Here is a 27,633-nt window from a genome sequence, read left to right on the forward strand (position 1 = left end):
TTTTATGCTTATGGGAGTAGCCAGATTTTTGGAAGATCCCCATATGTTCTGGTGCTGACGTATTTTGAAAATCCATCTAAGAGGGTCAGAAGGGAGATTCAGGATGCCTGCAGCTTTTAAAACTGTGGCTTTTGTTTAGCTAGTCAAGTGTCAGCTGAGTAGACTTTTGCCATCCTAATCTATCAGAGTTTTCCTTTTATGGGCAAACTAGATTAAACAGATCTACCATCTAGAAAAGGGTGATCATTAGTATAACACTGTTATGCAGAGAGAGCTACATGAGAGCTGTATTGTGAAGCTGGATTACCGAATGTTGCCTCTCCACTTCTACTAACTTATTGCTTAAAGGACAGTTGCCGGAGGTAGTAAACTATTGTTTACTACCATCTTTCTTTTCAGGTTGTGAGTTGAATACATTCATAGTAGATTCTAAGGAAAATGATCTTTCTGCTTTGTTGAGAAAAATGTAAAGGTGAAGTGTAATTTTACCTGGAAGCAAGCAAGCGGAGTTCTGGAGATTCATTGAATCAAAAGAATATAAGAAACTTCTTACGAAAGCATGCCCATCAGACCAGTATTAGGGCCACAGTAGTGACCTTGGGTTGATACTTAGGGAAAAGATACAAGAAACCGGATGATTCTTATTCTGCAAAGTTTAAAAATAGACAGGTAGTTCAAGTTAGACATTTCCCGTTCTGAGGTGGCTAACCGGGTAAGAAATATCTTACTCTAAAAGCCTTTTTTCCCCTTTGTTTTTAAGGAAACTGTGTGTGTAATAGTTGTATCAGACCTCCTCTTTCTTTAGAGAGGTAGTTCTCACTCTATTTTTTTCTTCTGTTACAGAAACTAGTGAATTCCCCTCAGAATGTTGCAGTGTGATGGCTGGGGGAACGCTTACAGGATGGCATGCAGATGTTGCTACTGTGATGTGGAGGCGAATGCTAGGAATTTTAGGAGATGTCAACAACATCATGGATCCAGAGATTCATGCCCAGGTTTTTGATTACCTGTGTGAACTGTGGCAGAATCTGGCCAAGGTAAAAGAACTGAACCTCTTCTCCAGCATGACCTGATAGGGTAGGATTTTTGAAGAAAAAATCTTACGTATTTCCCTTAAATGTTTATCTTTTGGATTTTGTTTTTAATAATTGCAGATAAGAGACAATCTTGGTATTTCAACAGATAACCTAACTTCACCATCCCCACCAGTTTTAATTCCACCACTGAGAATTCTAACACCATGGCTGTTCAAGGTAAATATAAGCAGGAAGCAATAAAACAGAAATAAAAGTGCAGTTGCAGAAATTTTTTTTCAGTTATGAATAACGAATATTTTTCTGAAACTGTAGGCAACAATGCTGACTGATAAATACAAACAAGGAAAGTTACATGCTTATAAACTCATTTGTAAGACAATGAAGCGAAGACAAGATGTTTCTCCAAATAGGGATTTTTTAACTCATTTCTACAATATAATGCACTGTGGACTTCTTCATGTGGATCAGGTAAGTTTAATTATAAAATTCAGGTTAATAGGAATAGTATAACTGAAAATACAATAGTTTTGTCAAAAATACTGAATAGATTTTCAGCTGAGTAATTTAACTTTGTGTTTAAAAGTAGTTATGTGACTGATACTTTTTTATCAGGGTTTGATAAACTGCCCTCATGTTCTTGGATGTAATCAGAAATGCCTTTTTTGTAGTCCGTTTCAAGCAAATAAGAGGGCAGAAAATATACTCTGTCATCTTTTACTGATTGTATGTTATGAAGTGTGGAAGAAAGAGACAGAAGCAGATCTCTTTAAGGTCTACTGTTCTACCTACGTGCTCCCTGATGTAGCAGTTGAGCTAGTGGGAAAGTTATCGTGCTTACTATATATCTAATGTAGCTTATTTCTACAGCAATGTAGAAACCGGCAAACTGAGATATCTAAATAGAGGGAGCTGGGGATATCCAGCAGCACATCCTTATTGTATCCCATCTGAACATTGGGGTGAGATCTGGGTGTTCAGAATCCCATGCCATGAGCAAGGGTTTCCTTTGAAAGAACACCCAGACAGATGGACAGAGAGGGAGGCATATTGCCAGTACTGCTGTTTATCTGGGAGTCAGGATGATAGTATGCACTGCAAAGCACATGTGCTTAGCAGTTTACACAGCCACTTCGCTTCTGATCAGCCATCCAGCCTCATTACATGCTTCTGCACAGTCACTTCTTGTTTAACCAAGATCTAGCTCTGTTTTCAAGGTAATATAAATCTGTGCTGGACTTATCTCCGTAATACTCCTTGACAACTATTGCTACCAGTGGAAAAAAAACTTGTAAGAAGGATTAAATGACCTTGGGATGCTGTAGATCAATTTGTAAGAGCCAGGTTCAACTTCAGATGTCTTCTGTGTAGACCAATCTCTGATCCAAAACACAGAATTGTTGTCTGATAAAAAGCTTTGTCATGGGAGAGAAGAGAAAGATACCTTTTATGAAAGGAGAGTGTTAGCAAGACTTGGATCTTTTATCTGAACTTCTCAGATGCATACAGAAAAACCTTGTCTCTGTTACTAAAATCAGTGAGAACTGATTTTAGAGAGAACTGAACTGAGTGTTTCTCAACATGCATTTTAAAACAAATGAAAGAGAAATGTTTAACTGCAGAATATTTTAACCCTTCTGCTTATTTGTCTAAACCAGTTGTACTTGCTTCAAAGATATTTCTGCAAATAATCTCCAAGTGTTGTTGACCATAGTACTATTATTCTAGTATTATATATATTAAGCAAATGTGAAAGGCTTAACTTTAGTTAGAACTTAGTTTGCAACTCTGAAGTGAAGTGACAAGTATTTCTTTTTTTTCTAATCAGGATTTCCCAGAGTAGTTTGCCTTGAATCTCTGACACAGACAGTTAAAAAATAATGCCTGTCTCTGATTTTTGGCAACAAAGGCCTCTGACATAGTAATCCAGGAGACTAAATTTTTCACAGAGAGTAGGTAGGAAAAGAGGAATCCATCTCAAATAAGTACATCTTATGAATACTTTAAACCAAAAACTGAATAGCCAAAATATGCTTTTGAAAATCATCCATATCTTTTGCACCTTCTTTGTCGATCATTTTCAGGAATTTCTGTATCTATATTGCATAAATGCATATAAGGATCAGTGAAGAACAACAGCAAGGAACATTATGATTCTAGTTGTTTAGGTTTTTGTACAATTTTCCCATTACTCACAGAACAATCTTACTGGCAATTTAGAAGCATTTGTTAAGGAGTGCCTTAGGAACATAATATCAAAATCCAGTTCTACAGCTTAATTCACCTAAGATTTTGTCCCAGAAATAATGTGCTTAAGTGCAATGGTAAGGAAGATGCTAGTTCTAAACTTAGCAATTTATCCCAGAGCGCAATTTTAATGGGACAAACCTTTCTCATGTGCTGTGCTACATTTGACTGCCTTTATTTTTCTCTAATTTCTGTTTCTCTTTTTCTTGATGCTGCATTGACAGATTATTTGTCACCTTCAGAAAACAACAAATTTCAATTCTACTCTTTAAAAATGAGTAAACTAGTCTTTTATCCCAGGTCTTCCATGAAACTGAACAACTTCAGAATTTTCATCTTGAAATAAATATATTTTCAATATGAAAATAATTGCCTTTGCATCATTACTCTTATGAAAAATGGCCATTCCTTTCTGTTCAAAAGGCACAGATTTTTTTTTTTAATTTAGAGTCTTTTTGTCTTCTGTTTTTTGAGGCTGAAGGGAATAATCCAGTTCCACCTTGTTTCCAGAATTGCAAAGACTCAAACTTCTCCTATTTAAAGAAAGTTTGTGAATCCAGAAGCTAGACCTATAAAACAAGAGCTATTGAGCAACTTTGCAGCAACATGACTTTTTTCCATGTTTAATAAAAATGCTATAGTTTGATTAGCTTAAAAATTGAAATCCTTTTTATCATGGTGCAAAATTAAGTTAACCTTTTCCCTCATATCTCTATGCTTGCATTTGGTGAAAAGTAAAATAAAATAGTTCTTTTACATAGGTTTTAATATGAAGAAGTCTGAAAACATTATTTTTAAAGGCTCACATCAAAAGTGATGTGACCTGTATAGTCTGGAGCTATAGTATCCAAGGATGAATTGATCTGTAAAATGTACCACAGGTTACTTGTATTAGGTACCTTACTTAAGGAATTTATCTTTTTTATGATAGTTCTTGCTCAGTAATGAGAATTTAACACATCTTAGTTGCCACAGTGAGTTGGCTTTTTTGCTTTTTTATTTTACTTTTGAGCTTTAGTAAATATCTACCAGTTTTCTTTCCATTGGTTGTTCATCATGTTAATATTCTTCTTTTCCTTTTTTCCTTCTTCCTTCTGCAAGGATATTGTCAATACAATCATCAAGCACTGTTCTCCTCAGTTCTTTTCACTTGGCTTGCCTGGTGCCACCATGCTTATTATGGATTTCATTGTAGCAGCAGGAAGAGTGGCTGCTTCCTCTTTTCTCAATGTAAGTATTCATCAATTCATTTTCATTTGTGTGTAAGCAGGAAGGATTTTGAGAGAAAACTATGCAACATTTTTCTTCAGCTAGAGTGTTAATTTGTCCCCAGAAGTCAATGTAATGATTAGYGAATACAGATATTGCCAGTGATTTATTCTAGAACACTAAACTTGCAAGTCCTCACTTGCAAGTTCTCTACAGAAAATACAATGTGAAGAATGTAAAAATTACTGCTGATGCAGAGTATCTTTTTTTTTTTTTAAACTTGAGATTGCCAGGAATTATGACTACCACTGACCTGTACTTTAAAATGTTTTAAAATTCCTGTCCATTTTCACTGTACCTTCATTTTAAAAGTATATTTATTTCTCCATATCTCTGCCATGCAATAACTTTCATGATCAGGCTTGAGAACTCTTAAACCTGCTCGTGTTTGCACTATTCAGATGTATTTCTGATATTACTACCTAGGCAACTTCAGCCTTATATGGTATTATTAACATGATAACCTAGGTGCTGTTGGCATTGCATGACTCCAAAAGGTCCGCAGTACTCCCCTCCAATTGTCTATGAGTTTTGGCCACTTCTCACCTCATTCCCCCATAATCACTTGTGAAATCCAGCTATCCCTCACAGCACTGTCACTGTAACTTTTCTCAGCTTCTTACACTGTTATCTGTGGTGTCCGGCAATGTCTTAAGTCATGTTCAGTAGTTTTCCACATCCTGTTCAATTAGCTGAACCTAAGGTCTGAGCATAGTTAGTGGGTCAGTCATTTTTTCTGTAGTCCTAAAAATTCCTTCGCTTCCTTCTGGCCAGTTTGGAAAATGGGAACATGAACTATGCATGAGTAGCAGTCCACAGGGCTGTGATCTCTGATGAGCGGTACAGAATTTGGAAAAGGAAAAGGGATGTAACTATCTAGAGTTTCAGCCATTCATCTCCTTTAAGGTGTCTAAAAATGTCACCTTCCTGATTGCAGTAAGAATATATATATTTCCCCCCACCTTTGTTTCTTCTAGGCACCAAGAGTTGAAGCACAAGTTCTTTTAGGATCTCTTGTCTGTTTTCCCAATTTATATCATGAACTACCAGCTCTTCACCCAAACATTCCTGACATTGCTGTGTCTCAGTTTACAGATGTTAAGGTAGGAGTTTTAAGAATATTTGGATGGTATTGCTGCTACAAACTACATGTTAAATATGATATTGTTCTAGGAAATATTAATATTTAAGATTCTAAAATTTGTCATATATCATTTGAAATAGATTATAAGGCTCAAGGTTCCATAAAAGCTTGTCAGATTTTATACTGCTAAGCATACTTTGTAATTACTTTTAACTAATAAGAATAATAAAGTGTTTATGTATGCTTATAAAAGGAAACGATGTGTTGCTTTGCTGTTTCAAGGTCACTCTTATGGCTATTTGAAGTCTCTCAGATTTAATCAGCTGAGAAGGAGAAGATGACAAGGTTCAAGATACATTATTTAATTTATTGAGAATTCGCAACTGCTAAAATCTGCCCATTTTCCTAGGGGCTTTAGAAAACCTCTGTACATCAAAAAAAAAAAAAAGATTAATGGAGATCTTGCCCTTACTATCGTAACACAGAGTTGGATAGTGTGCCATTACACTGGAACTCGCCATAGCTCAGGTCACATGTTTCACTGCTCTGTGTGTGTCATGTCTGATTACTATGTCTAAGTAAGGTTCCCCATAGGTTTCCAACATATTTCAATTTAAAGAGGGATAGTGGGTTGGAAGCTGCTCTACACTTTGCTGCTGTTTTGGAACTGAGTTTGAATTCCTGCTTTCTCATTTTTATTACATAAATTGCATTTATTGCAGCTGCATGTACTGCTGTTGACTTGAGCTTTATCGAAAGCAAACTACAGCTTCAGGGACATTTCATCAAAGATGACTCTGAATTCCTCTCAATATCATTCTTAAGGCACTGGAGCCACTTGTTCTGCAGTTACTTCTGAAGACATTTTAATCAATATAATTTTGATGGGAAAAAATGCTTGTTTAATACCAACTCAAAGTAGCCAATAGATACTTTCTGTAAATCCCTTCAGGGCATCTGTTTGCAGAAGCTAGCTTTAGGGAGGCCAGCTTTTTCTAACTTTGATAATTTATGGAAATGTATTGGAAAGAATCAGACAAACAATCAGCAGAAATTAGGACTTGGGATATTCTTGGGTAGCACAACAATTAACATGTGGGGCAGACTGGGAACCAGGAGTAGTGGTAAGCAAACAGTTCATCTGACCAAAAAAGCTAGAGACTCAGCTAAGCAATTTGCCTGTGTCTATTATAGTAAAGTCCTATTTTTCTGATGCCTCATGTGATGGAGTTGTTGGCAAATCACTGAGCATTTTCCTCTTTGTTTTAGGAACTCATAATTAAAACTGTGTTAAGTTCTGCAAGAGAGGAACCATCTGGTCCTGCACGGTAGGTCATACAAAAAGGGCTTCTAAATTAAAAAATTCTTTGCTGTATTAATACTGTTTTCAAGTGGATGTGTTAGAGATCTTAAAATAAAAGTTGGTATATATTTCATTCATGGATTTCTACACCAACATCAAAACTGTGATTCACTATGTGAATTTGAAATTGTTTGTAAATAGAGATAAAAACCAGATGTTTTTTGTTGGACCAAATGTTGGTCTAGCCCAGTATCATGTCTCTGACAGTGGCTGATAGAAAAGGATTTAAATATGGGTAAGAATGCAATGATATTTCTCCTATATGCTCTCCCAGTCTCCACTGGTATGCAATTCAGGGATTTTCTGTACTAGAGAGGAAATTTTTTGAGTTAGATTAAAGATAAGATTATTTATATGGGGGGGGGTATGATTATCTTTTGTTAGACCAACTGATTTAATTGCATAACAGAAGAAATCCAAGGTATGTGAGCCCTTCTTTAGGGTATGGAAAAGAAATAGTTAATAATGAGCTAAACAAATGGGGAATGATTGCTCTGATGAATTAAACCTAAGTATGTTCATCAAGTAGAGAACTTAGAAGAAGAAGAAGATAGTTACCTGTTGTCTTTTCTGTTTCTTGCTTTGCTTAGGATTTTGTTTCTCCCTCCCCAGAGGCTTTCAGTTGTAGAGTATTGTGGATTGGAGTGGAATAGGAATCTGTAATGCCCACCAGAGGCATTTGTGTGCCTTGTGTATTTGGGTAGAGTGTCTATATATGCTCAATTAATAAACTGTTACTGAGAAAAAAAATGCAAAATACTAGGACCACATGCCTGAAAATGTTACTGGAAAGATAAGTACTTTAGAACCTATAGCTCTTTAGAACCTTTCATTGGAAAACCAAGAGCAATCTTCTCCCTAAAATGTTCCCCTCATCAACCCATTTATCTCTTCTTCACCTTGAGGTGGTAATACCTCTCAGCACAGGGGAAGGAAGGAATGTTCTGAGATCATTTTCTTTTTATTTTTCATGTCATTTTGCAAAACTGAGTTCTGAAAAATATAACAGTCCCCATTTTACCTTTGAAAAAGGTAGTTTAAATCTGATTGGTTCAGAACATTATTACTGATCCTGTGGGACTGAAGCACATAGTATTAGCATCTTCGTTATTGGCAGTGTGACTGCGAAGTGGAAAAGAACATCCTGCACGTCCTGATATCCCATCCGACTGTGAGGRTGTGTATATAGGAGCAGGATACACATCTGTATGCCCACCCTCTCAGAATGCTGAGCTATCCTGCCCTAAAATGCCAAGTTTGGGACCAGTTTATGTAATAAAGAAGATTAGAGGAAGATTAAAAAGGAGTAGATTCCCAGTGTTTCCATGGGTTATCTGTGTCCCTCTCTCTCTTCTGAGAGTGTGATGTGTATGTTTTCATTGTGGGAATAATGATGTTCCATGCCTGTCTTACTTCTCAGGGACACTTGATCCACATCTCTTCTGGGAATAACCTCCCTGATACCATCTGCTTCACAGTGGTACAGAATTCACCTGTGGTGCTATCAGAAGTCACATTTAGGGTGTGCATTACAATTGTGCCGCATCGGCTCAGCCACTAGTAGAGGCATAATTCTCTTTGCAGTTTCCTAAAAGAGAGCTTAGGCTTCTTGGAACTTAGGTACATAGCTTCATACATCTCCAGCAAGTCTGAGTGCTGTTATTGTTACCCTAGCTATATATTTCTATTCCTTGTCTCTTCCACAGAGGCTCAATGTTTTCTGTGTTTCACTGCATACTTGACTCAACTGAGTTTCAGGGAAGCCAGCTATCTGAAATACGTTCTAATCTTAGATCTCCATATGTAAAGATTAATTATATTAATCAAATTCCTCTCTTACTGCTGACAGTCTGAAAAATGTCTGAAAAAGATGTAACAGGTTGATGAACTCAGTGTTCATCTTTTCTTGTGCTGTGAAGGCTGTGATTCTTCAATAACAACGTTGTAGCCCCACAACTACAGAGTTTTTCAGGAGCTGCTCAGAATGATAGCTATGCTGGTGTTCCTAGTAGAAACCTCACAGGCTTCTGGATATCTTGCAAATCAGTACATCACTGAATGTAGGGTGGTTGTCAGTAGTAAGAAGAAAACTCTTAAAACAGTAAGAGGGACTTAGAACTGTCTACCTTCTGTATACTAAAGGTTTATTTTCTGAGATAGCTTACACAAACTGTGTTTCTCTGTTATATCCATGGCGTGCTCTTATTTTCTTTGGTCAAGATGTATTGAAACACGTTTTGTGGAAATGGCAAAAGTGTAGATTAGGAAGGGGCCATGAGCAGTTTTGTAAGCTTCTCCTCTTTTGACGCAAGTGCATCTAAACCATTCCTGACAGTAGTTTGCCTAAATTGTTCTGAACATTTTCTCAAAGAGAAAAATTACAGACACTTTAGATAGATTGTTGTAATACTTAGCTAACTTTTGCAACTAGGCGGTTTTTATGGCTAGTATCTAGCAGAAGTTTTTTCTAGGCAAGTTAAATTCCTTGATGACTTATTCTATATCAGAAGATTTGTTATCATTTCCCTCCTTAACTGTAATCTAGAGTCAATAAGCCCTTCAATTTTCCTTCCATATGTTATATTTACCAAAGCCCTTTATTATTTTTGTCACTTTTTTTCTGGACTCCCTGAAATTTATCTTTATTCTTCTTAAATTTTATTACCCAAGATGTAATGGAGGCAGTGCTGCAATTAAGATTTCAGCAACACTGTGCAGAACAGGATGGTTTGGCATCTTATCCTCACTCTCTTGGGCAGAACTCATTCAAAGATGTATTTTTGCAACATAGTAGTGATTTCTTGTAATTTATGATTCTGTGTAGTCTTAAAATCCTTCTTCTATGACACCTCTTCACAGACACTTCTATTTCTCTTTCTATTCTGTAATATAATTTTTCCTTCACATATGTAATGCTTTGCAGTTCTTAGGACCAATTTTTATCTTGTTTTGGGGCTGTTTCTCCAATTTTATCCAGATCATTTTGGATTCTGATGTTGTTTCCAAAATGTTTGCAGCCTCTTCCAACTTGTTATTTAGTTATTTATCTATATAAATAATAGTCCTTAGAGTTGTTATTTATATAGTCCTTATTGCATCGCACAAGTCATTACTGAAAGTACTGACTAGACTTGGGCCCGCAACAGGCTCCTTTGTGGGATCCCTTTTGAGAAGTCCCACCAATTTGGTTGTATACTGTTGATAATTAGTTTGACTGCAGTTCTTCAGTCAGTTGCACACCTGCCTTGTGGTGGTTTCCACTGGGCTGACTTTTCTTTATTTTGCATATGGAAAAAATCACATGGGACTTCTTACATCTGCTGCTCACTCTTTTTTTTCAGTAAGTATCATGTCAAAGGAAGACACTTGTTTGGTTTGACATGATTTATTCCTAACAAACCATCTTCAGCTGTTTTTTATCACCTTATTTTCTTTTTCTTCTTTGCTTATAAATTTTTTTTCTGATCTCTTTCTTGATATCAAAATTGAGTAGATTATAATTGCCCATAATTAACCATTCAGTCTTGGTGTAGGTAAAACATTTGTCTCTCTCCAGTTCCCTGGAACGTATTTTGTCCTTTAGTTTTTGAAGATAATTACCAATGGTTCAGCGATTGAAGGAGCTAGCTCCTTCAATGTTTCTAAGAGAATTTCATCTATCTCTACTGATTTGAACACATCTATCTAAATATCTTTTGCCTTTCCATTTTGCATCTATTTCCTGATTTTAAAAGAAGAAACAACAACATAAAAAGTTGTTTTAAGTGTCTAGTCACAATATGTGCACTGTGTCTAGCCTTCATTTACCCCTCTTCATTCATCCTTATTTATTGTCACCTAAAAAAAATTAAATATCTGTGAATGAATAACATCCCCTCTCCTGCCTCTGTGTCTGAAAGCCCTAAACAAATATGAGCAAACTCTCTGTCTGGGGGGGAACCCCCCCGCACACAGTTTTTAGTTTTTCTTAAGAAAATTTATATGAATTTTCCATGTATTGATTTCAGGTAGAATTTTTAATCTGAAAATTGTGTAAAAAGCTGCAGGAGTTCTTAATTTCTTTTAGTTACTTTTAGTTGCTCAGAAGAGTGTTCCCCTTGTTCTTTCCTGTTTCTTGATCTGGGTAGTTGCAATTTCTTACTCATTTTTTAAATAAGATAAAGGATTTTTATAGTTCTTTTAGAAATTTTTAAAACATATTTATTAGATTTCAGCACAGCATATCATGAATCATAGAAATTAACACATTCTTGTAGCAGGATACCATAGCTTGTTTCTCAACTATTTGTTTTCCAACATTGTTTTTTGCAGATGTGTTGCTCTTTGCAGTCTTGGCATTTGGATCTGTGAGGAGCTAGTTCATGAATCACATCATCCTCAGATCAAGGAAGCACTGAATGTGATTTGTGTTTCTTTAAAGGTGAGGAATTAACACTTTTGCAATATGTATTATCTTTATCAGTAAAAATACTTTGTGTCTTCAGAATCATGATCACATTTTAGCATCCTTACTTCACATTTTTAATCATTACAAAGGAATGAATTCAGTTTAATTGGTGCATCTCTGAACTCTTTTGCAAAAGAAATCTGTATTATGATTTACAGTTTTTTAAATTTGGAAGAAATGGTGTTCTGGGACATGAGACAGTGGATCTTTAAACAGAATTTAACCGCTAGAGTCCTAATCCAATGTGCTGCCCCCTTACATCAGCCATTGTCTTTTTTTTGTTGTTTTTCCCCCATTCCCTTTTTCTTTTGCCTACCTTAATATATGTCATTACCCACCTCACTGTAACCTCTAGTCTTTGGAGCATAAGAGTTTTTATGTCTGTCTCCCCATTTCTCATAAATAATCCTTGCAACTCAAGTTTCAGCAAAACTAGTACTGGCTTTTCTGACTTTGTCCAGCTATACCCCTTCCCATCATCTCTTATCACATCCGGTACCCAAGGTTCCAGCAGGACTTTCTGCACCTCTGTGTAACTAGCTGACTGCTTGCAAGTCATCTAGGACCACTACAAAGATACAGGAGCACAAAAGTGCCAAGGTCTTCCCTTATCCAATATTTGTGTCTCCTGTCTTGACTAGACATGGATGCCCAGGGAAATCACATTCCTCACTAATTGGCAGCCTGTGTTCCCCCGCTCTGATTCTGTTGAAGCCTCCATGGTACATCCTTTTGACACATTGCAAAGGGAAAGGCCAAGGTAGAGAGGAAATTGGAAGGGATACCAGGTTTGTAAGCCATCTGCCATCACATGCAAAAAGCCTGTCCCAAGCCAAGTTGTTGCCTTTGTGTGACTGCCAGACTGAACAGAGCATCCAGTGTAAGAGGGAGACAGGGAAGAAAGTGGGAAGGTGACAAATACAAAGGCCAAGCAGAATTTTCCTGAAGCTTCTCATGCTTCTTTCTCACCTGGCCTCTCTTTGCCCCCACCTACCACTCCCGCTGTCACCATATCCTGACTAGATTCTGTGCCTTTTCACTTCTAAGTTTGAGAGCATTGCATTATACAGGATTGCTTCTCAGACCTGACCAAATATTTAGAGGTAGGTAGGGTGCTTCTACTAGATGCATGGAAGCACTGGAAGATGTTCCATTTCCTGTGGTAAAGCGCTTCTTTGCACTTGTTCCAGGACAGTGTCACTCAGACCAGGCCAGTACCTGTTAGAAATAATCTGAATCCAAAGACAGATCCAGAGTTTGCATCAAAGAATAAACTACCTATTGAAAGGGAAAATGAGAACTCTAATTTTCATGAAAAATAAAGAGGACCCATTTTTAAGGCTATCATTAAAATGTATTTCCAAGTTTTTATGAAACATGCTATAACACTGAGTAATAGCTTTTCAGAAAGTTTTTCACTTTTCATTTTTTTAATTGGTATGAAAAAAATTGTAGGATAAAAATTTACAGTGTCTGATAGTCACCATGTTATTCTACCAGAAACACCTTCACATTAAATTCTTGAAATCTAGGATGATTTACTGTTTTGGCATTTGGTCTTTTGTTTGAATCTGTTAAACCTAGCTAATATGCACAGCGATTCTTGTTTAGAAGAGCAACTTACTCAGATATGGCTGATTCATTGTTGAGCAACACCTATAAAATGCATCTGAATAGATTTTCTGACATCTGTCTTGCCTTTCCTTTTGGAAATAAGAGAATTTTCAGTATTTTTCACTATTTTGAAACAAGTCTTAATGAATTTCAAGTCCAGCTTTGAAATTTCCTAGTGGTGGTATATCAACAGCTTCTTTTATCATCCCTTTGATAAAAAGCTTTTTTTTGTCAGTCTGTCTTTTCTCCTTGATATATAACTGTATTTTTTCCCTACTTCTTACAAATCTATTCCCTATTAGCCGTATTTTATGGAATAATCAGAATATTTTATTTAAAACATTTTATTTTCTAGCATTTTGCAGACTTGGCATGTTTATTTGCAGCATTATCTTCAAATTTCATAATGTTTCCCCATTTATTTTCAGAAGTTTTCTATGTGCTCTTTGTTTACATCCAAAGTCAATGAATAGTCTTTCTGGATATATATGATGATAAAATGGGGGTATACACCTGTTATATATGGCTTGTGCAGACATTGCTGACTAACTGTTGTGCTCTTTTCAGCAAAGTGAAGCTGAAAGGTATCTTAGAAAATCATCTGATTCCATCATGTGGAGCAAGATTTGAGTCTACTTCTAAAATGAATAGCTTCAGGGCTTTTAATATTAGACTGTTTATTGCAATTTCCTGTTTTGCAAAATTACATTTATTCTTTGCCTCTTCACTGGCATTCTCTTTCAGGGTCTTCCCCCTGCTTTTTAGTATCCCTTAACTAGTGCATTTTACCAAGTTCCTGTGCAAGTTTGATATTAGACAAATGATATTGTTTTTATCTTATTTCTCCAATTTATCAAAAATTTTGAACTATTGTTAATCCTGACATTCACTATGATTTGTCCAATCTTTCTTTGATGTATTTCTTAAAACAATTATTTGTAACTCATTTGTATTAAACATAAATTACTTCTTGAATGAGAAGACAAAGATGTTTATATTTCTACTTTGCTTTGCTTTGTGTTGGCAAAAATGTCCAGAGCTTGCTGTTTTTTCTCCTGTTCTGAGTACTGGTATAAACTTACAAGACAACATAATCATGAAATGAAGAGTTCATAAATATATCATGGGAAAACAAATTAGCTCTAATTTGTTACCTAAGCGATATCTTGGTTTCCAAGTAGTCAGAGATCTGAACTCCGAGAATGGATTATTTTCTTGTTTTCAGGAGAAATAAATGGATAGGGAGCTATAGCCCTAGTCCAACTTATTGATGAGTACAAGTGAGTAAACAGTATTGAATAGAAATGTTAGCAAAAATTATATGCTTATTATTAACATACAGAAGCACTGTCAGACCTCCAGTCCAGTCGCTTGTTCTGAATATAGCCAACGCTTCTCTAAACAGACTCGTCATACTGCTATATCTGTGTTAACCTGTGCAGAAAGTCTGAGTAAAGAGGACCACAACCAGACCACTGCATATCAGGACTATATAATGTTCCTCTCAAAAATGCTGCAGATACATCACAAAATTGTGCATTGTACAATCTTAGTGGAATGAGTGCTAAACATAGGTTATTTGCAAGTATGGACAAGGGTAAACCACTAATATAAGATCCGGAAAGCAATGGGTCCTTGTAAAGATGAAAAAATATGGTAAAGCTACCCTTCAAGAGAAAAACCATGAGAGTTAGGCACCAATCAAAATGCCAGTTCATTGGAAGCTTTTTATACCCATCATTAAGTAACTTTAAAAAAAATAATGTTCACAATTACACTACTAAACATAAAACCATATAAAAGTAGTGAATTCTTGTGCTTTATAACATAGAGCATTCCACTGAGATAGAGGATGGCTGGTGGAACGTTTGTAGCATCACAGAGCCTGCTTTGTGCCCCATCTGAAGGCTTTCAGGGGAAAAAAAAATCAGCACAAATCAGGCTTCAAAGGGCAGTTGTTCTGCTATCCAGCATAAACCAAATGTTGCTGCTCGAGTTTAGGAAAATGTACTTCCAAGACACGTATCTCTGTAAGTATCTGTTCTAAAGCTTCTGTTCTGAAACATGATATTGACCATGCTGGGATAGATTTCTGAAGCAGATGAAGGGTTTGGTCTGTTTGGTTTGGCCAATCCCTGTATTCTTAATCAAACTTTATACCCAGTGCTCCTTCCATGAATAAGACTTTAAAATCTAAGTGCACAAGATTTGAACTCTACTTATATTCATTACTTCATACCCTTCAGCCTTTCTGTGAAATTTATGGCTCTACTGATTTGTTCCCTTTCTTAAATTAAAAAAAAATAAAAATACTTCCTAGCCAGAGCACAGAAAGAAACTAAATGATTTGCATAAACCAACACTAGAAATCACCCACTCGCTCATCATTTTATAGCCTGACGTTCCTGTTTGTTTGGGGTTTTTTTAACAAAAGAAAAAAAGAAAATGCTCACTGTTTTTAAGTAGTGAACAGCTGATTATTCAAAGACACTGAAAAGTCTCCAGGTCTTCTTCTCAGGTAATTTCTTCTTCAAGTCAGTAATTTAGATATTCTGTATTAAGCTGCTCTGGTTTGTCCACACATTTTGTCCTCCCTGGTGTCAGTGACTTTGGCTTTTTTCCTGCAAACTTGTAAGGATCTTTCCAGCAATCTGGATTTGATCTCAAGTTTGTAATTAAATTGTTAAGCTTTCAATTTTATATAATTTTTTTGGTTGTCACTCAGGCTTAAACGTTAAAATTGTTACTCTGCTTACCATGCGTTTATAGTATTCCTTCACAGAATGGAGAGAGGCTGTGTCATCAGGAAAAAAAATAATGTTCTTGTCTGAAACTCTGGGAGGACTTGCAGATGTAAGATGCCTGCCATGTTTTTGTTAAAAGCCAACAATAGCATGAAACTAGGTACAGTGAGAAAAAGGGAAAGGCAGAGCAAGAAATAACTATTTTGTGTACACTGGTTTCCATCTCTTTGGCTGGCTTACAAGAGCCATTCATAATCTTTCTTTATGCTTGTATGAATACTGCAAATAAAAAAAAAAAAGTTAATTAAAGCTTTGTACTCCATGCTTTTGCTTATGCTCCTGCTTGTTATTGTCAAAACCTTAAATATAAAAAATGATGGGTTTGCTGTAGCAAGAAGCAGGCCAGGGCAGAATTTTCTTCCAGTGTGTTTTTCACCCTTAAAATTTTACCATCCGAAAACGTTATTCCGAAATCCTTAATTTTGTGTTCAAACTTCATTGCCCAGGCATTTCAACTTTTTTAGGTTTTTGGGATATGCCGTTCTGTAGAAGATTAATGGAATTGGATTGGTCAAGGACACAGTCCAAGAAAACAAGAAAATATGTCTGAGTATTTTTACAACATAACTCCTCTTTGAGTTCAGAAGTAGGCACCTAGCCACCTCACAGCATACTCCTGCAATAGGTTCACTGCTGAGTAAAGTGAGATTAACAGATGTAAACTACTTTGTTAGTCTTCTAATAAAGCAGGAATTCTAATGTCACTCACCTCCGTCCAGTGGAGAAATAGTGAGAATGCTCTTTTAGGATTTTTCCTGATTAAAGCATGAATTACCAGTTTCTGAGTGATTTGAGATTCATCAATAATATGGTTTGGAAAACTTGCTTTCAGTAAGGAGAAAGTATTTTCTTGAATAAGAATGTATTTGAAACCCTTTCCTTGGCGATATTGCATGTAATTTTTTCTGTTGTGAAGTTTGTTCTGTCTTCTGAAGTCTGTAGTTTTGCTGTGCTAATAACCGTTTTGAGTGCATATTTATCTCAGATTTGTAGGATTTTCATGTTCTAGGAGAATAAAATTCACTTCTAAAATTCACTTCTAAAATTCACCTTATGCTTGTTTTTTGAAGCACGGCTTAGTGTTTTAAGGCAAGTACAATGAAGCAAAAGTCTCAATTATATGCCATATACATTAAAAGTTTAGGGAAACATATTCCTGTCCCTTATTTTCTTTGTCTTCCCTGTTAGCAGTGCAGGGCAGTATGTACATCTACTCCCAAGACCGAGCAGTAATTGGACAAATGCATTCAAGACTGCCTTGACCAACACTGTGACTTAAACATTTCAGTAACYGTTTAAACCAGGCTCCAATGCAGCAACATTCTTCCACTGAAACCAATGCTGTATACAGCAGTAATTAACAAATAACAGAAAAGTTAATTTCACCATTAATACTGTATCTTGCATTTTGGATACTCAGCTGTTCACCTGCCTCAGTTCTCAACAAAGACCTCTGATTTCAGAATAAGATTCTTGTTTGTTTGTTTTTTTCACTGATGTGTTAACATGAATAATTAGGAGGATAAGAAGAAATGAGTTCTTTTCTTTCTGGCTGTTTATGATATTATACTAACTAGTCTGACGTGTTAAATTTAAGAGATTTCTCCCTCCCTTCCCTCATTATGTACAGTCCACTGATTGTCTGTCCCAAGCCTGTGATGTTAGGTGACCCCATTTGTGTTTATGACTGTAAAATAATTCCTTTTAAATTTAGTAAAAATTAACTCCATTACTCCTGTAAATAGTTACATAAAGAACTATACGCATAAAACTGTTACTGAAATTCCTGAACACCTTACCTATCATACATATGTGAAATCACATATTCATTGTTATTGTGCTGTTTTGTCTTTTCTAGTTTCCAAATAAAACAGTAGCCCAAGTTGCCTGCAGTACGTTGAACATGCTAATTCATTATGTGCATAGACTTCAAGTGTACCAAGCTGATTCACCTTTAAGAATTATTCAAGTAAGTATTTAAAAAAAAATGAAAATTTTGATTATTTTAAATTTAGTAGTAAAATTTGTTTCACTGAAATAAAAATTCCAGACAGACTATTGAGAAGTATGTTTCACAGTATGTTAACTCAGTATAAACATACTCTGACTGAACATTAACAGCCGAGGTTCACATCACACTTACTCAGTGACTCCAATATTAACATGCAAAATGACTACATCATGCATATTTTTTCCTCCAACATGAATTTGTCATTATTTGCATGAGAATATTATCAGTAAAGTCCAAACAAAAATTTATATTAAATATCTGCAAGCAGTTATTTAATTTTAGTAGGAAAGTTTTTCCTTAAAATACGATTCTGCAGTTGTATTTTGCTTATCCATTTAAGTGTTTCAGTATATAGAAAAAATTTAGTTTAAATACACCTTTATGTAATAGGGAAGCAGACTATATCCTTTGCGAGTCTGAGAAACAGAGAAGGGGTAAAGGTTTTAGTGTCTCCCAGGTGACTGGAAAGGGAATTGATAGGAAACTTCTTAAGAGGTACAGCAAGCATTTCTCTGTTCCTGTACAATCATGCTGTTGCTTAAGAGGAGGCCTGGTGTTTACGGATTTTAGCAGTTGTAAGAAACAATGGGGTTCAAACAGCCCCCATACACAACCTTCTTCAGGCTCTTTCCTGCACCCTACATTATCTTGAATAAAGTTTGCTTCCTGCCTGAGTGTTTGGAGTAGCTGTATAATTTTGCTGGCCCTAATGCACCTACATCAGTCAAGCATAACGTATCCTTTCAGTCTTCTGTGAAATTCAAAGAAAAGAGAGTTTAATAGTTGGAAAGAAAAAAAAAAGGCAGTAAGCAATACTATAATTTGGCTCAAAATAATTTAATAGAACTTAACCATAAATCTAGTATTGTGTCACGTTTACTTACTTAAAAATTATTTTTAACTTAAATATTTAAATAATATTTTTAAAGAAACTATGCTATGTTTTTCACAGATTCTAATAGCAACTATTACCCATCTGCTACCCAGTACAGAGGCTTCCTCTTATGAACAGGACAAGAGGGTAAATATTTTTCATTCCTTTTTATTATGTTAATCTAATTATGAAGGGTTTATGACATAGCTTTATGATGAAGTTTGTTAAGATTTGCCTTAAAGCAGGGATTCAGTTCTTCAAGTATAATACAGTATAGTCTTCCAAAAATTACAGCTGATACTATTTTATACAAGTGAATTTCTGAAGGTTTTGTAGGAAAATATGCTTTTAAAATTCATTGAAATTGATTGTTTTTAATAATTAGAAAGTTTTCTTTTTTCCTTATCCTAAATGAACTTAAAAGCAAAGTAATGCAGATTTTTCAAACATCTCTTATAGTGCAAATAAATTATGACTTGTAGAGAGTGCATTTGTAAGCTTTCTATAAGCTTATGATTATTTGTGCTTCCCAAGAAGAGCCTGTGATAGTCATCATCCTTCAAAATGCTTGCTGTCTTTTCATATTCTCAATGGGGCTGAGACCCTTAGCTAAGACAGACTCTGTCTTCATCCATCAGATATTCACGGTAGTGCTTTCTGCCTCCTGAAAGCTACACCTCAGTCATTTGGCTTTGCTGTGGGCGAGAACTGTGGCAAGCAGTGACTGTTTAAACTTGGGCACTTCAGTGCAGTTTTTCACTGGCAGCTTTGTCATTCTGAGCCACCCAATCCAATGGGAGCTAAAATTCATCTGTTGCTCATGTTGGCCATCAGAGATAAATTGGTGGCTAGTATAGAATACAACAGTATGCCAAGCTCGCCACCTATCCACTTGTGGTTAGTTCCCATGAGCGAAGAAGTTTCCTCATGAGCCAAWACTGATCGTTTTATGTCAAATACCATATAAAAATTGGCTTAGCTAGTTTGACAAACTTGGGCCTAACGGGTTTCTTAAAAATTGGCTGGATGTAAAAATACTCAGAGCCCTTCATTGTCTGGTTTATTAGATGGTGCCTCTGTGAGACAAAGTTGTAATGATTCGATGAAGCGTGTATGATGTTTATATGTCTTTTGATAGTAAATTTTTTAAGTTGGTTTTCTTCGAAAGACTTTCGTTTAACTTGTAAAATATTTTGAAGAATCTTACAGCTGTTTATCTGAATTGTTTTCTCTTCCACAGCTAAGTTTTAAAAATTACAAATAATTATTTGGAGCCAGTCAGTTATTAATTATTTGGTGTTTGTAAGTCTTAATCTGATTCTGTTCTAGAGTCTTTAAAATATCCCCTAGAGGGAGTTGGTTCTTTCACTGAGTAGCCTATGATACAGAAAGCAGTTAGATTTCTTTCATATGATACCTGATGCTGCAGAGTGATATTGACAGACTGTGAAGGAAAAGCACTAAATGTAGCTGAAATACACTTTACAGTGAGGTTTATGTGCAGAATGATATGTCAGCTTTATTTTGTATGTGTGTAATCTGTCATTTTAAAAACAATGTCCTACAAATTAGTTTTGTGAAATTATAGATATCTACTTAAGCACAATATCTACTCACAGACTCTTTGTAAAGAGAAGCTGTTATCTGAATGGTCTTTGTGAAACATCTCAATAGATGGAGTTTTTGCCCATAATATGGGATTTGAACATACAGTGGCTTTTAAACATTATTGCATAAGGTTGACTTTCTACTGAAGTTAAATTAAGAAATGAAAGTAAAACAGAAAAGTAGAATAAAGTAAAAAATGTGAAGTAGCCGGTGCTCTTTTAAATGATTTGTAATTAAAAGTGTTTCTTACAGTTGGTGGTCTCTTTACTTCTGTGTTTATTGGATTGGATAACGGCCTTGCCCCTAAAGACCTTGCTGCAGCCTCTTCACACTACAGGAGCAGAAAATGATAAGACTGAAAGATCAGTTCTTAATTGTATATATAAGGTACATGTTTCTTTACTTGCTAAATGAGAATTTCTAGGTATGCAGGTAGTGTCAATTTTCATGGAAATGAAGACAGAGCTTTTCTGTAAGTTGATCTCAGTTTTCTGTAAGCTGCTCAAATTTGGAGTTCTGTCTTAGTTTTTGTACAGTTTTTTACAGTTAACTGCTTAATCTTTGGTATATTTGGAATAGTTAATTTTGCCTCACATTTTGTGATGTTATTTTTTGTGTGTCATACTGATAGCAGACACTACTGCTGTAGAAGACCAGCTATACATTTAAAACAGATGAGGATATAGCCTTTATATACCAAGAAATTTTATTTAGCAATGATTACTGTCTTTAGGGATCTTTCGGGACACAGGAGAAAGATGTATATATTTTTTGCAAGGGAAAGGGATTAAGCCTTAGACCTAGCCTATGTACTTAAAGAAGAGAGGAGACCTAAAAATAAAGGTAGCTTAGTGATTTTGTTGTAAGTTTTGTTTCTTGTGTTAACTTTATTGTTACATTCTACTTCAGTGTACACGCTTTTTTAGGAATTTTCTTTGCAGGCCTGGGTTTGGTTCTGTAAACATTAAGCATCCAAAATTATCCAGTATTTTATCCTGCCTACCTGCTTTAACAACTTAATTAGAAAATACAATTAGAAAATTAGAAAATAAAGGTAAACTTCATTTCTTATAAAAGTATTGAGTAGGAATTTCAGTAATTATTGCCATGAAATCTTGTTTTTGTTATAGGTTCTACATGGATGTGTCTATGGATCTCAATGTTTCAGCAACCCCAAATATTTCCCTCTAAGTCTTTCTGATTTGGCATCTGTGGATTATGATCCTTTTATGCATTTGGAAAGCTTGAAAGAACCAGAACCACTACATTCCCCAGACTCAGAGCGGTCTTCTAAACTTCAGCCAGTCACTGAAGGTTTGCAAATTGCCTGAATACACTTTTTCTTAAAAAGGTTTTATCTTGGTTTCCAGTATTGAAGTGTTTGTCTAAAACATAAGTTTTAAATTATACTTAGACATTAGGTAAGGACCATTAGTACAGAATGAGCTAACATAATTTTCAGCAATTACTATTCGATTAACTGAAATAAGTATCTTCTGAACAACATGAAAATCAATTTGATATGGATTCTTCTGTTCTCTGTATCAGTGAAAGTGTTAAGTACAGCAACATGGGTAAATGTTTTTCAGTTTGCTTTGGGCAAATTAATTTACTTTAATCTTAATTTTGCTCCTTTTTTAAGAATTTTTTTCATATCTGAGCTTGCAATATTGAAAACTTCCTGTGACTTTTTTTTTTTTTTTTTTAAACTTGTCATAATTCTTTGGGGATCTGTTTATACTTTTAAAAACCCTGGAGTTATCTGAAGAGAGAGACATTTTCTCTCATCCACTTGGAACCTTAACAGACTTGCGAATTAACATTTTCTTCAAAACACTAAAATAAAAATAGAAAATTCAAGAAACTAAGATGCAGAGAAGTGGCATGTATTATACAGTGTATGTAGTAAGTATCAAATGGCTTCACTGGGAAGAAAATTGAAAAAGATGAGATTAATACTGATAACAGAAACTCTGTGTAGTGCTATTCTCCCTCCATATTAAGTTGTTCCATTTAGGCTTCCTTTAAGGTATTAAGAACCAGATAAATGCAGAAGCTCTTTGCAGCAGCTGTGTGCTAACAGCAGGTGATTTTGTGGTCTGTAGTGACTACGTGCTGTTTTTTATGTAGAGAAAATGGCTAATCATTGTGCCCTTGTCTAAGGCATGCTTCATCATCCTCAAGTACTTTTTTGGCCAAAGAATTCTAAACACAGAGCTGTCCCCTAATAAGCTCAGTATTGGACTGAACAAGTCTGATTTGGGAACTATTGGCAGGAGGAGCTGTAATTATTAAATTTACTGAAGAATGAAGCAGGGTACTGTAGTTGGCTTTTTGTCAAATGGCTGTGGTCTTATTAGTAAAATGTAATCATCTGCTGGGTCAGAATGAAAGAGGCTTCGAAGGATTCATTCTGTCCTAATTACAGTCTCACCTATACATATTATGTAAAGCTAATATTTAAAGCATTTGCCAAAATTAACTTCCACTGCATGTTCTATTACAGTGTAGTGAATTGTAGTAGCTTTTTATGCCTGGCATCTTTTGTATTCTATAATAATCTGTAATTATGGGTTTGCAGCAAATGCTGTGTGGCTTGTTTAATCTAACAATCTGAAAAGACAACCCTGAATAGATTTCTTTTTAAATGAATGCTAGTTGCACAAAGCCTTAGCATTGATATCTTCATTTTGCATTTCCGTACATGATTGGTTCTTTTATGATTTCTTGTTAAATTTCTAAATAAAAGTAATTTCAGATGTTCCTTTTATCTCCCCAGATAAGTTAAGGAAGCCCCATATGTTTTTAAAGTTTCAGGGCTCTGGAACTGTAAGTCAGATTGTGAAATTTAATTGGCAAAGTACAATATTATAATGCAACCCTGGCCTTGCAACCTTGGCACTTCTAGCCCATATTGCCAGGAAGAGAATAAAATTGGCAGTGTTTAACCCATCACACAGCATCTGTTCTCTCTGGCTTTGCTGGAAGAGTGATAGGAGTAAAGTTGGTGGGTAACAACCAATCTGGGGCTCAATCAAGAAAGGGGTCAATTAGTGCAAGGCAGCAGCACAGCAATATGCCAGTGGGTCAACCTCTTATTTAGCAGAGTAAAAGTGCTATCATGAAATCTTCTTGAAGGAATGGAAATGGTTAGGACACCAATTGTAGGGAAAGAGGGGAAATTGTGCAAAAGACAGGATGGAGATTGCTAAACTCTTTCCTTGGGTCACAAACAAATCTGCAAGTACTGAAACAGCATTACCCTAAAGGCTGAGTTCCACATGTAGTACTCTAAAGACAGGATGCTGTTTACCAGCTTGATAGATGTGATTGACATACCATGTTATGCTTCCCATTGCACAAGGTCAGATCCATCATAAGTTTTATGGAGGTTTACCCACAGTGTGATGTGATATGAGACCATGGGGGTATAGGACTTACAGTGATGCTTTGTGGTGGAGACAGAATCTTTTCAGAGGTTGGAGCAAGCCTTCCAAAGGTCAGGGTGAAGATCTGTTAAATTCTCTCAGAACAGTCACTGTGAGGAGAGGAGAGGACTACTCCCATCTCTGCTCTAGGAAGTTTCCAAGTGCTGTCTCCTGCAAAGAATCTGTTATACCTAGGATTATCTATGAAACTGTGTCCTTGTCCTCTGGTAAAGTGATAGATTGAGTTATAAGATGCATAAAGAATAATTTTGAAATGAAGTGTTAAACATATTGAAGTTTTCTATTGAAACCTGAACGAAACTTTAGCAGTTAACAATAAAGACTGCAATAGGAAGTTTTTCCTTTATCATCAGAGCTTGCAGACAGCAAGAAGTATGTGGTGCTTTCATACAACTGAGGAATCACAGCGCGTCTACATGGAGGTTGATGAACACTTCCTCTTGGTAGTATCAACAGCTGCTTCATCTAGCTACATTACAGGCATATATTACAGGTGTTGCCTATGCTATTTAATTGGACTTAATTAGCCTGGATTCAGTGTCGCACTGATAGAGCTATACTTTCTCCAAGACTAAAAGGAGTATAGCATTATAGGCATTTTAGATGTAAGGTGCAGTTTAGTTGTATAAAAGCTAATTTGGGCTACCTTGTGCCATGGCAATATGCCTACAGTAGCACAGTTGTTAAAGATGGAAAATCTGCTGGGTTACCTGCTTCTGATCTTTTACCTGTAATTGCAGGATTGTGAACAGCTATGAGGGAGAATTAGAATGGAACTTCTCTTTAAGCACTTTTTAATTATTTATATTTAATGATGCCAAAATTTAGGAAAAAATATAGTTGAGATTTTTATAATCTGTGTATCAACAAGGAAGGTGGTTCCATAAAAATATGTAGAGTGAAACAAAAAGTGCTATATATCTTCTAATGATGATAGCTGTCAAAATGAGACTATTGAATAAAGTCTGGTTGGATGAAAATAATATTTTTAAAGGAATTTTTTCACAGTTGTAGGCAAAAACATTTAATTTCTTGAAATTGCTTCTGTGGAAACCCTGTTCTTCATAAATCACAAATCTGATAAAGAGAGTTGTGACTGGAAAGGAAGCAGTTGCATTGCATAGATACAGCTATACATCAATTATTCATTTCAAGACTTTTCCTCTTTTTCATACTTCTCTAAACAAACATATTTTTAAAGTTTTTTGCAGAGATTGATCTTTTTTCCTAATACATTTCAATTTCTGATGTAAAGGTTTCCCCCATCTGATGTTCAGTTTTTTGTTCCTTTTCTTTTAAAGAAAAGGAGACAAAAAATGCAACTTTCTAAAAAAACACTTTATACATGGTGCATCCAGAGTAGCACAATTTGTGTTTGGTGAGGACTTTTTAGAGAGGGTATGTTTTGGATCTCTCTGTACCTGAAGCTTAAAATTAGTAAGGAGTGAGACTTCCATAAGCTAATTTAAAATATATGTATCTGAGCTAAGCTGAACTCTGTTAGCACCCTCTAAAAGTAATGGAGAAAGAGAAAAATTTCCAGAGAGTGATTCATCCTATCTCTCTAGTTTGTGTGTCTAACCAAGATGAATCACTCTGTGAAGGTACATCATTCTTTTAGACAGCTAAAGTTAGGAGAGTTACATCTCACTGTCAGTCATTACTTTTTCTTTCTACTGCATAACTGTGGTAATTTAGAAGACATGCAGTCAAAGTTTGAATAAAGAGTTAACAAAGCATCCTAAGGAAATTCAGGAATCCTCCGCTCATACAGTGATACCCATTAGTGGTGTCAGACCTTCAGCCTTCCCACAAAAGAGGTAATTTCAGGGACTGAGAAAAATAGGCAAAATAACATACTTATAGCAGATTACCAAGTGAATCATGCACACATATAAATCACACTGCCCAAGTGAACGGTTCTGTACCTTTGTAAGTAGAGCAGAGATGTGTTCACTTAGGATAATGGGTTGGTAAAGCAGTGTTCTAGACTGCTGTGTGATGGGTGATGGGGCGGCTTAGTCAGCAGAATTTGTGGTAAAGCTGTAATGGCTTGCATTATTGCATATTTTGATCTGCCCCCCAGAGCATGATTTAGATATTCATTTTCAGAGTCCTAATATATTAAATGTCCAGTTGCTCCTGGTTGAGCACTTTGGGGAAGATGTGAGTAGAGAGCTCATTCACAACATACAAAAAGTCTCAATATGGAGATGTGCTTATAGGAGCAACTTACTAATATATATCCTTTACATTGTGAGATCTTTAGGGGTTTGCCACAAAACAATAACAGTAATAACTCATATGCTACCAGTTCCCTCTCATTTCTTCAGTTTTTTCAGTAGAACTTCACTGAAGGCACTTAAACCTGCTCAGCGTGAGAGTTCAAGAAGCTGGGAAATTCAAATGTCTTTGCTCCTAATAACCTGAGAAAAGTATTATCTTACTTAACTGTGCAGTCCCAAGTACTAAGTGTTTGGCCTAAATATCCTGACAAAGATGAGCCAGTAGCAGCACTGTCCAGGTACTGAKTAGTACTACACTGATAAATTATACTGCAAGCATTTTACTTATTTTCTCTTTCTGTGTTGTATAAACTTGCTTACAGTTCCTTCTTACATTTCAGCAGATGGCACTGTAACTTAATTTCCTTGTGTGGTATCAATATCTGGACATTTAATTCAGCTTCAATGTATGTTTTTAAGTGTTTCTTATTTTTTAAACCGCAGGAAAAGTTATAGATAGTCAAAATACATTTTCAGTATTTCTCAACTCAGCCTAGTATCTAATTTGTTTATATTAATTTTTAATGAATTTGTCATTAAAATACTTGAGTTTACTTGGGTTTTGGAACAGTATAAAAATTAAGTTAATTTTGCCAGTTAATAAGCGGATATTTGCAGACCAGATCTAGTACTCTCTAAAGGTATAAAATGGCAGACCTTCCCAAGTGTCTCTTACATGTTTTACTTAAACCATGCAAAAAATAAACAAATATATACTAATTGTTGTCTTTTGACCATATTGCAGAACAGAATGCATTCAGTGCTTCATAAGCTGAAGACCTGTCATGACAGTCAGCATACAATACAAATTTGCCTTTATTTTGCCAGTTAAAACCAATTAAGGCACATTTGTACCTTAAACTGCAAAAAGAAATCTGTTCATTAAGTATTAGCTTTTATTTTGTACAAATATGCAATATAAAGGAAGATGATTTAATTATACCACAGTTAAGTGTCCAAGAGGTTGCATTCAGTAAATACTGAATGAAAAAGCAAGGTTGTTCAGAAAATATTAGTTTGATAGCTTTTTGGTGAGAAAAAACTGGTGAAAAGTGTTTCTACTGTTTTGCAATGTTTAAAATAGTTTGATACATTATGTAATTTTGAAGAATGCTATCTTGATTTATTTTCCCCCTATAATTCCCAAATTCAGGGCTTCCAGGTCCTGTTGCAAGAGAGAGACAGAAATATCTTCTCTGCCACATTGATCCTGTTTTCTCTTCTACCTGTGATCTTTTACAGTGTAATACTTTCGTGTATGGCTGTTATCAATGGGCACCATGAGCAGTTGAGGTTGTCTGCCTGACGGTTTGAGTTGCTTTGAGGCCACTCTGTACTTCATGAGTAATGTAGAATGGATTTGATAGAAGAAATATTATACTGGGCTAGCAGAGCTTGGTATGAACATCAAGAAATTCTGTTTGCAAATTCAGATGGTGTTGTATACAAGTGGGAAATATGCAACAAAGAAGGAGGTGGCAATGCCATGTTTAAATACCAGTACATTTCACAAGATGAATTTTACATAAAATAGGTACAATGAA

At 35.6% G+C, this 27,633-nt stretch overlaps 1 protein-coding gene across 14 annotated transcripts in view; it reads left to right on the forward strand.

Annotated features, from left to right (window-relative positions):
• The window catches only part of RALGAPA1 (Ral GTPase activating protein catalytic alpha subunit 1), a 136,014-nt gene that overhangs the window by 58,744 nt on the left and 49,637 nt on the right, over window positions 1-27,633 (forward strand). For 11 of the 14 annotated variants that reach the window (XR_003257699.1, XM_026090848.1, XM_026090838.1 and 8 more), the window contains 11 exons: window positions 844-1,037; window positions 1,155-1,253; window positions 1,350-1,505; window positions 4,383-4,511; window positions 5,528-5,653; window positions 6,904-6,962; window positions 11,309-11,417; window positions 17,721-17,831; window positions 18,826-18,894; window positions 20,608-20,742; window positions 21,486-21,669. Coding sequence is in view for 10 of the 14 variants with exons in the window: in XM_026090848.1 (XP_025946633.1) it covers window positions 844-1,037; window positions 1,155-1,253; window positions 1,350-1,505; window positions 4,383-4,511; window positions 5,528-5,653; window positions 6,904-6,962; window positions 11,309-11,417; window positions 17,721-17,831; window positions 18,826-18,894; window positions 20,608-20,742; window positions 21,486-21,669 (1,371 nt within the window). In the remaining 4 variants the exon portion in view is untranslated. Of the gene's footprint in view, window positions 1-843; window positions 1,038-1,154; window positions 1,254-1,349; window positions 1,506-4,382; window positions 4,512-5,527; window positions 5,654-6,903; window positions 6,963-11,308; window positions 11,418-17,720; window positions 17,832-18,825; window positions 18,895-20,607; window positions 20,743-21,485; window positions 21,670-24,157; window positions 24,248-26,137; window positions 26,329-27,331; window positions 27,615-27,633 lie in introns of those variants that run through there. The other 3 variants (XR_003257701.1, XR_003257700.1, XR_003257702.1) reach the window with 3 other exon arrangements.

This window comes from Apteryx rowi, unplaced genomic scaffold (genome assembly GCF_003343035.1).
Source record: "Apteryx rowi isolate R43461 unplaced genomic scaffold, aptRow1 scaffold_88, whole genome shotgun sequence".
Taxonomy (NCBI): Eukaryota; Metazoa; Chordata; class Aves; order Apterygiformes; family Apterygidae; genus Apteryx; species Apteryx rowi.